Source organism: Telopea speciosissima, chromosome 3, assembly GCF_018873765.1.
Source record: "Telopea speciosissima isolate NSW1024214 ecotype Mountain lineage chromosome 3, Tspe_v1, whole genome shotgun sequence".
Lineage (NCBI taxonomy): Eukaryota > Viridiplantae > Streptophyta > Magnoliopsida > Proteales > Proteaceae > Telopea > Telopea speciosissima.
The window spans coordinates 5854915-5864887 of record NC_057918.1 but is presented as its reverse complement, the minus strand read 5'-3'; the positions used below and the strand labels follow the sequence as shown (position 1 = coordinate 5864887).

The window sequence follows — 9973 nt, the reverse complement described above, 5'->3', positions numbered from 1 at the left end:
ACTAGAGGTTGAAATTTCTTCTCTGGAAGCAAAGGGGTGATCTTGAAGAACATGAGATCCATTTACAGACAGAGGGCTAACCTTCAAGGTATCACAGCAGTTCTTTCTCTTTTTTAACTCTCCGTTACTTCCTCGACAAACATTGCATGCTATTGACATTGGAGCTTGTATATGTGACTGAACTGAAGCAGATATACTTTCGAAGTTCTCAATCCAATCTGTGTGGTTTAGATTTGCCTCTGGTTTTTGCTTGATAGAATAGTAGACCCCTCCCTCTCTCTCAGAGACATTCACACAGTAATGCCATCCTGTGAGGGAAGCTGGGTTTGCAATTGTTGATAGAATATGAGGCTATGAACTATTCGAGGGCGAGCAAAAGAATCAAAGAATAAATCAGGACTCAAAAAGATAACAATTAAATGAATAAATAAACGAGAGATTTCTTTGCGCACCAACCAAAATGAAGGGCATCCAAATCCATCACACCGAAGGTTGTAGTGCTGGCTCCGGCTCCTCGCCGTGGATGGAGACGACACGTGGGAGCTCCGACAACAAATTCCCCGATGCCGCAGAGACCTCCTCACCAAGCAGTATGGCTACAACCTCCCTCATAGTAGGCCTGTGTTGAGGGTCAGGATGGCAGCAAGCCAGTCCAATCTTGAGCACCGCCTCCATGTCCTCCGCCTCGTACTCCCCTGCAATCCTCGAGTCAGCCGCTTCGCTTAGCCTCCCTTCTGCATAAAGCTCCTTCACCCAATCGATCAGCAGCGGTTCGTCATCAGACCACGTTTCGATGGGTCTCCGCCCACACGCCACCTCCAGCACCACCACCCCATAACTGTACACATCGCTCGCCACCGTTGGAGCCGCCACATTCGCCAACTCCGGTGCTAGGTACCCATACGTGCCCACCACTCGCGTCGTGCTGGGTGTCTGGCCGTGCTGATAGAGCTTAGCGAGTCCGAAGTCACCGAGGCGACCTCGCATGTCGGAGTCGAGAAGTATGTTGCTGGACTTGATGTCACGGTGGAGGACCATCTGATCCCATCCGTGGTGCAGGTAGTTCAAACCCTCCGCCACATCGCCCAACACCCTTCGCCTCTCCTCCCACCCCATCACCTTCTCGGGCTTGTCGAAGATCCACCGGTTGAGGCTACCGTTGGGCATGTAATCATAGACCAGCATCAGCTCGTTCCCTTTCCTACACCACCCTCTCATCTGAACCAGGTTCTTGTGTTGGAGCCTCCCCATGCTCGATATCTCTGCCATGAATTCTCTCAGTCCCTGTCTCGAGTCATGGTTCACGCATTTCACAGCCACCTCTGTGTTGTTGTTCTTTAGGGTTCCTTTGTATACTCTGCCGAATCCACCAGACCCGAGAAGCTCGTCCTTGGAGAACCCTTTCGTGGCTGTGCTAAGCTCTTCGTATGAGAAACGGTGTGGCCAGTACTCAAGCTCCCAATCTTCGATCCCATCATCTTCTGTGGTCTTCCTCTTCTTCTTCTCCCAAAACCAGTAAAGCCCCAACAAGCAGAGGACTAGGAATACAGCAAAAGCGATCGAAATCCCGGCTATGGCCCCGGTAGAAAAGGAAGACGATGATGACGATTCAGGCAAGAAAACCGGCAGATTCGTGGTGTTTAAATCCCTAGCAGTTCCGGTGTTGCTAAAACTCCAAGCTAGGATCCTCTGCGCTTCCACCCAAGTCGTTTTGGAAGCAGAAAAGCCAACATACATGTTGGGGGAGACATAATTAGCGATGGCGGGATTCTTGTAAGTGATCAGTGGCGTAAAGGGACGAGACACAGTTGCGGGGGCGATGGTAACATTGAATTCCAAAAGGGAACCGTCGAAATCGATCCAAGCCCGGACATTCTGGCCGTTACGCATGTCGAGGGGAACGAGGTCTCCTTTGGTGGAATTATAATAACCGGCGGATCGTGTGAAGGCGGATTCAATGTTGTTCAGATCGATGCCGACATGATTGGCATCTGGGTCGTTGAATTCAACATTGATGCCGGTATCGAATTCGACAGCGATGACGGGGTAGACGGAGGCGCGGGTGGCATTGGAGAAGATGCCGAAGTATTGACCTGCGATGGCGTTAGGGGGAGAGGTGGTGTTGGTGAGGAAGAAGGCGAGGCCGAAGCCAGGGCTAGAGGTGAGCTGAGGGAGGATGGAGAAGACGAAAGAGGTAGAGAAGGAAGAAATAGTGGATTCAGTGGAGGAGTTTTGCATGAGAAGAGGAGAAGGGTAGAAGGCTCTACCGATGGAATACCGGTTGGAATCGTTGGTCAGTCGGACGACGGACGAGTCTAGCCGCGCATCTTCGGTGAGCTTCAGGTCAGTGGCATTGAAGGAGTTGAATAGGAAATCCAGAGCATCAGCAAAGGAGATGGATAACAGGATTAGGATGAGGGGAAGATGAAGAAGATAGCGAGAGTGTAAGAATAGCATCTCCATCATGGATCAGACCTCAATTTTAAGGCCATATCCGATAATTAAGGTTCCCAGAGACGACTGTGACGATGAGCTACTTTGCTCTCAACTACCCTCATCTCCTATGGAGGTGGTTGTGGTGGTGGCGGCGAGTTGACTGAATACGGCCAAAGGGTGTGATTGCCGGTTCCTTGCCGGAGATTTACCATTATTATTATAATTATAAAAACTCAATTAAGGACCCATGAAAGGAAGGATTCAGCAGGAAACAAGTAAAGAAGTCCTAAATATTGACTGAAATTAAGAACTTTCAAGAAGATAACGGATTGTACATTTGTACCATCCAATAGGAGGTCTCCTTCTATGCTTAGTTATTGAAAACGTTACACTAAATAAAGAATTATCAGACTTCACTTCCCTTTGGCCACCACTAAGTGCGAATTTTCAATTCTAAGTTCTAACCAATTAATGTAGAGGAGAGGGATATAAAAACCTGCCCCTTAATTGATATTTTGTGTTTTACAAAAAAAAAAAAAATTGATATCTTGTGGGGTCACCAGTCAAGTTTACCAACTAAGATTAGTTAGATGGATGGATCTCCTAAACAGTACCATATGGTAAGTCAGATGGGATGGATATGAAACCTTAGCATTTTCCATCATATGTTATTTGTTTTTTTTTTTTTTTTGGACAAAGTTTTTCTTTTCCTCCACCCATAGAGGAAGATTCACCCACCATCCTAGGGTTTTAGTATGTTTCAAAATACTCTCTCGAAATCCATATTCGCTCTCTCCCGCCCCTTGATCCCATTCACCGTGGATGAAGGGAAACTTGGCCCTTTCTTTTATAAAAACATCATATATTTTTTTTAGGTAAAGGCAAATCTATTGATCAACATGTGTAAGATACATGGTTGTATGAAACGAAGATTCATTAACCATGGAGTGGAAACTGGCCAAGCTATTACATACTACATAGGCATGGCCTTCTTGGCTAGGGAATCCGCATTAACATTCGAATCCCTAAAAATAAACGCAAAATTACAAGAGAGAAGATATGGTTTGAGGTGGTGAATATCTGAGATGATCGGCTCCAAGGAAACCAATGGGACTCTTGCAAGCTCCTTGATGAAGTATATAACTTGCTTGCTATCCGATTCAACTTCAATGTGGTACAGGCCCAAACCAAGGCTGTCCAAAATACCTCTACAAATCGCTAGAGCTTTGCCTTCAACTATATCCATAAACTTACAACCCTCTGAAAGAGTTGGTCTTGGGATATGTTAAACATTCTATTAAGAATTTTGTTATTATGTCGAAGCTAGATGTATGTTTATGTTGTAAGCCAAGGATTGTGGTTTCAATAGCCACTAGGGTAACTAATATCGCTTGAGTAGTTGGGTCTTTAAATCTGTGGAAGACAATGTAGATATGTTCTTATTTGCTTAATTTAGCTTTTGTTAACGCAAACACCAAGAAACATGAAGAAACAAAACAGATGACACAGAGATTTGATGTGGTTCACACACCTATTGATGTGCTACATCCATGGGCGAAGCTAACGATGATTCACTATGTGATGAAAGAAAAATACAATGGAGATCTCTCTAGAACACCCAATGCTTGCAGCAAGAACTCTCTCCAGAAAACCCTACCACAAAAAATGCCCAAATCCCACTTCTATCCTCTTGCTTACACAACAAGACAATAAAACGAGGAAATTAAATACTCCTCCAAGTCGGGTTGATCCATTGAATCGGGTTAAGACAATAAAACAAAAAAATACTCCCCCAAGCTCTCCACTACCATTATAGACCTTACAAAATTTCTCATTCGGGTCGCCACAGAAAAAATGTCGGAGCGACGAAAACTTTGAAACGATTACAAGAATTCTAGACACTCACATAATATTTTTTTTTTTCATTTAAAACAAAAAATAAAGGGGTGTATTACATTGAAAACCTTTATATTGCATAATTGAAGACACCCCTTTCTGTCTTTGAAATAATTTTTATTCTCCTGTTGTTTATCACTATTGATAAAAAAGTCAATCATCATACTTAGTCATTCGCCATAAATTGATGGAAGAGGGTTTTCTGAGCAAGCGGTATAGAAGAATGCACCAATGAGATGTGACAAAATGGTATTTTGTCATCGTACGTAAGAGGTAGCGATGTCATTTCGTGTGAGGAGAGAGATAGACATAGAAATGCTAACATACCTGCCCCAATGGCTCAAGAACCTTTTCCCTAAATTTATGAAGATATATCTTTGAAACTTTGCAAGGTATTAGTTTCCCTTCATCAGTTTAATTTCATTCCCTTTCCGATGTTGTACATATAGTTTCACATTTGGGATTGAGGGTGAGAATGAGAGTGAGAGAATGATAATGGTGGAAAACTGTAATGGTAAGCATCACTGGAGAAACTAACATGACCATGCAACAAAGGTGATTTGTCTTCCCCAACACGACCACCTTCGCTAACACCAATCACTTCCTCTCCTTCTCCCAACTCCAACCCACTCCCTTGCAACTTCCCTGACTGATCTGAAAGTATACTCCACAGCCAAGCCGACGCCAACCCTTCTGCCACAGCACCCATCAGTACTGCAACCACCTGTTTCATCGTCGGCCGATGCTGAGGGTCTGGACTACAACACGCCAACCCCAACATCAACACCCTCTTCACATCCCCAACCCTACCCTCACACTCTTTCGCAATCTTTGGATGCACAACCTCACAAATCCTCCCCTTCCCATGCAATTTCCTCACCCAATCCACCAACAACTGCTCCTCCTCCTCATCGCCGTAACACTCTATCGGACTTCGCCCACATACAACCACCAACATTGTCACCCCAAAGCTATACACATCGCTCGCTGCCGTTGCCCCTACATTCACCAGCTCCGGCGCTAGGTACCCTAGCGTGCCCACCACCCGTGTGGTACCTGGTGCCTGCCCATGCTGGTATAGCTTGGCCAACCCGAAATCCCCCAATCGTCCTCTCATGTCGGAATCCAATAATATATTGCTGGGCTTGATGTCACGGTGAAGCACCAACTGGTCCCAACCGTGGTGGAGGTAGTTCAATCCTTCCGCTACGTCCACCAATACCCTGCGTCTCTCCTCCCACCCCAAAACCCTCTTGGGATTTTTGAAGATCCAGTGGTTGAGGCTGCTGTTGGGCATGTAATCGTACACCAGCATCAGCTCATTCCCTTTCCTGCACCAACCCCTCATGTGGACCAGGTTCTTGTGTTGAAGCCTCCCCATACTTGATATCTCTGCCATGAACTCTCTCAGCCCTTGCTCTGAGTCGTGATTGATACACTTGACTGCCATTTCTGTGTTGTTTGGTAGAATCCCCTTGAATACTTCCCCAAATCCACCTGCACCTAGAAGTTCGTCCTTTGAGAATCCCTTTGTTGCTTCTCTGAGCTCCCCATAGGAGAATCTGTGAGGCCAGTAATCAAGCTCCCATTCCTCGATCTTTTCTTCCTCTGTTTTCCTCTTTCGCCAAACCCAGTAAGATCCAAGTAAGATCCCAATCAAACAGAGGAGACAAATTGATGAAATTCCGGTTATTACTTGAGCAGAAAACGAAGAGGATGATGAATGTGATGTTTGGAAAACCGGAAATTCGGCCGTGTTTATGTCTATAGCGCTTCCTTCATCACTGAAGCTCCAAGCTAGAACCCTCTGTTTCTCTGCGGAAGTCTCCGTAGCTGCCGAGAACCCAATAAACATTTGGGGTGATAAGTAGTTAGCTATGGTTACATCATAGAAAGTGAACAGAGGTTGGGTGGGTCGAGCTAAGTCGGCCGGAGCAATTGTGACGATAACTTCGTTTCTGGGTCCAACGAAGTCAATCCAAGCACGAATGTTTTGGCCGTCACGCATATTGATGGAGACAAATTCGCGAGTCACAGGATCGAAGTAACCAGCCCTTTGATGCTCAGAGGATTTGGCATTGTTGAGGTTGATGCCCACATGATTCTTGTCTGGATCATTGAGATTTGTGTTTTGGCTGGTATCGAATTCGATGGCTACAGGAGGAGAAACGGAAGGATTGGTAGTGTCGGAGAAGATGCCAAAGTATCGACCATTGATAGAGGTGGAATCGGAGAGGACAAAGGCAAGGCCGTAGCCTGTGTTTGAAGAGGTTTCCTTGTTGCCGGGAATGATGGAGAAGACGAATGAAGTGTTGAAGGAGGAAGAAATATTGGTGGTCTGGTTTATACTTGAAGTTGTGTTCATGGTGATTGGAGCAAAGTAAAAAGCTCGTCCGATGGAATTCTGGGTGGAAGCATTGGTTAATTTGATGAAAGATGAGTCATCGATATGGGCATCACCGAAGAATTTTAAATTGGTGGTGGCATTGAAGGAGTTGAAGAGAAAATTGAGCTCAAAAGTAGTAGGAAATACAGAAACCAACATGAGGAGAAAGAGAAGAGAAGAAACCATTGGTTGTAAACTAGAATAATGTCAAACGAGGGAGAAATAACAGTATCTGCCAAGAATGTCTTTTAATTTTCAGATCCAATAGGATTTTTATAGTACCAGCGGTCCACTCTAGGGTTTATTTGGGTCATCATGATGATAAATGATGGAGAAGAAATTTCCATCTACAGTTCACTTCTCAATTCTATTGGCATATTTATTTCGATCTGAAAATGTCAAAAAACTCGGCTCGCTCATCACATACAGGAAAGGTCTCTACTCCATGCATGGTCTTCACCTCTACCAAAAATTTAGAGGCCCACTGGCTCTCTGCTCCGTGAGTAGGGAATCTTCACGTATGTCAACGATTTACAGCTGTTTTGATGGAAATCCAATCTCTGAGAATATTTCATTTGAACGATTGTGAGTCATTCATGTACGCTCACATGCATAAAGATTCACCGGACACGCTCTGCTCCCACCAAAATGCTCAACAAAGAAAGCAAGGAAGGAAGGATCTGCCTACAATTTTGATTTAACGTTTCTAACATGGAATTAGTGCACGGATTGGTAAGCTACAAAACTGATTATATGTAGGGAAAATTACATGATTAGCTACTGTTGGGTTTTCATTTACAAAACTGTCCACTCTATGTTTGAGTTAACAAAAATAGACAAAAACAAGTTAAGGTTTACAAAACTGGACAAAATAGTGTCTCTCCCTCCCTCACTTTTTTAGACATTTTTACCCCTGCCATTGCCTTCTTGCCCAGGCATCTTGGGTAATCACAGGGAAGGGAAGGGAGGGGCGGGTTTGGGTAGTAGAGAATGGTAGTGGCGGGGACAAGGGTGGATTGCAGGGAATGGAGGATGCCTGGGTGAGAAGGCAATGGCAGGGGTAAAAATGTCTAAAAAAGTAATTTTGGGAGGGAGAGGCACTATTTTGTCTAGTTTTGTAAACCTTAACTTGTTTTTGTCTATTTTTGTTAACTCAAACATAGGGTGGACAGTTTTGTAAATGAAAACCCAAAAATAGCTAATCATGTAATTTTCCCTTATATGTGTTGGCATGAATCGGGCTGGACAATTGTGCCCTTGATTTTCCTTTTAAAATGGGTTTTTTAATTGTTTTACTCCTTGTTTGTACCATTTCACTGAAATAGCATCATCATGATATCGGGATCAATGACTAGTAAAACCAATACATATCATCCAATACAGGGAGTACAATACCGATATCTCAAACCATGGTTATCAACCATCCTGCTTCAGGGTGTTACTTGGTTTGTTTTCAGTTTAAATGGTTTGGTTTGAATTCAATTCATGTTGTAATTGGCAGGACAATTGAACTGATTATTCTTCAGTTTCAAGTTCCCAAATTGAAACTATTATTAATTATTTTGTTTAATCGGTTTGTAATCAGTTATTTTTATATGGTATATTACCAATTTGTTCGGTTTGTTGGTATTTTTTTGTTGGGTTGGGATTCTCTGTGGGGAAACGTGACACTTGTGCATGCACGGATCAATGAGAGCACACAAGTTGGTATCATGGGGCAGGATTTCTATTTTCATTGGGGTTAGGGCGGTCATTTCACTCCCCATTGTGTCTCGATGTGGGCGGTACATTCCTCCACATACAGTTTGTTCAGTTTATTCGATTTTATTTGCTTCGTAATCGGTTCACCTGTTTGAGTTATTCATCTTAATTTGGTTTGTATTTAGTTTAGCAATTTATTGGTTTAAACGGTTTAATACCAGGGTTTTAGGAAAATGGTATTAGTATCGGTTGTGACCGATACAGTGGATACAGATCAGTATAGGTATCATTATCAGTGGTGATTGGTACTGGCCCTAATATTGTGCACTAAAACCATGCTTACAATCGATGGCTTATTAGTTTATAATCGAACTGAACCGATTACTATTTTTATAATGTATAAAATTACCACCTAACCCAAAATCTAATCAGTTTACAAGTTTTCGATTTAAAAGGTTGGATTTGATTTTGATAAACGGTTTTGATTTGAAATTGACACCCTCTACTTTTACTTTTAGAGTTGAGAGTTTTTTTGTTTTTTTTGAAAAAAAAAAGGAAATCTATTCAGAACACGTAGAAGATAAGATAACCACAAAATGGAGTTTAGTCTTATACTGTGGTACGCGAGATAGAAAGGACCTTCCCGGCTAGAGAATCTGCTAAACAATTGACTTATCTAAGAATATGTTTTAGAGTTGAGGGTTGGGACTTGGGAGGAGAATCATATAAACGCATAACAATAACCGTGTCCATCCAACAAAACGTGGACTGAGAAGACCGACCCATGTAATTAATTGGGAAGGAGAGAAAGAATCTTCTAAATCAACACTGTTGAATTTAAACGGAGCAAGACGAGGTCCACATGATTGACAATCTCTAACGGAAGTGGGCTGTGGTCCAACCCTGTTGATTAGGATGGCAACCACAACCGGTACTGTCCAAAGGCTTTCCTTTCGTGGGCCGCCCATTTTCCTTTACATACATTATCCATTTCACTAACAGATGAGCACAAAATTGATTGGTTTTTCGTCTGGTCAAGGAAGGCATTGTCGGTAACGCGTACGATAGTTTAACCTAATTTTAATCCATGGATTGTGAAGTTAGTTTCTTTTCCACCCGTATGTACTACACATTAATTTCAATAAAGTGAAGATAATCCTAACCCCCAAAAAAAATTTTGATAGATGAGATCCAGTTTAATTTGTTGATTAGATTAATTGGAAGGACAATAGAAGAAAGGGTAGGTACTAGGGACCCCTCTTGATGGGCCGGGACTGGTTCCCTGGTTAAGCAAATTAGATAATGCCCAAGCCCAAAGTATAGATTGGGTACTCGTAACAAAATAGCCAACGAAAACCATTTTTCAAAATTGAATCGAACCGTGAAAACAAGATTCGATAAATCATTTATTATTTGATTCTATTCTGGTTTTAAAAGTGAAACTATTTATGAAATGATATCATTCGGTTTTAACCAGTAAAAACTGATTCCAGGAGGTCAAGGGATCAACTCTCGGGTTGTCCAAAAAATCACCTTTCTTCTTTCTTAATTTCT

At 42.9% G+C, this 9973-nt stretch overlaps 2 protein-coding genes across 2 annotated transcripts; both read right to left on the bottom strand.

The window, feature by feature from the left end:
• Nucleotides 1–448: 448 nt before the first annotated feature.
• Nucleotides 449–2552, bottom strand: LOC122653699 (L-type lectin-domain containing receptor kinase S.1-like). The gene has a single exon (XM_043847634.1). The coding sequence runs from the start codon at nt 2464–2466 to the stop codon at nt 481–483; it is 1986 nt and encodes a 661-aa protein (XP_043703569.1). The 5' UTR covers nt 2467–2552; the 3' UTR covers nt 449–480.
• A 2231-nt stretch (nt 2553–4783) lies between these two features.
• LOC122654061 (L-type lectin-domain containing receptor kinase S.1-like) lies at nt 4784–6907 on the bottom strand. The gene has a single exon (XM_043848030.1). It carries the CDS (start codon nt 6902–6904, stop codon nt 4784–4786), a length of 2121 nt encoding a protein of 706 aa, XP_043703965.1. The 5' UTR covers nt 6905–6907.
• Between the last annotated feature and the right edge of the window lie 3066 nt (nt 6908–9973).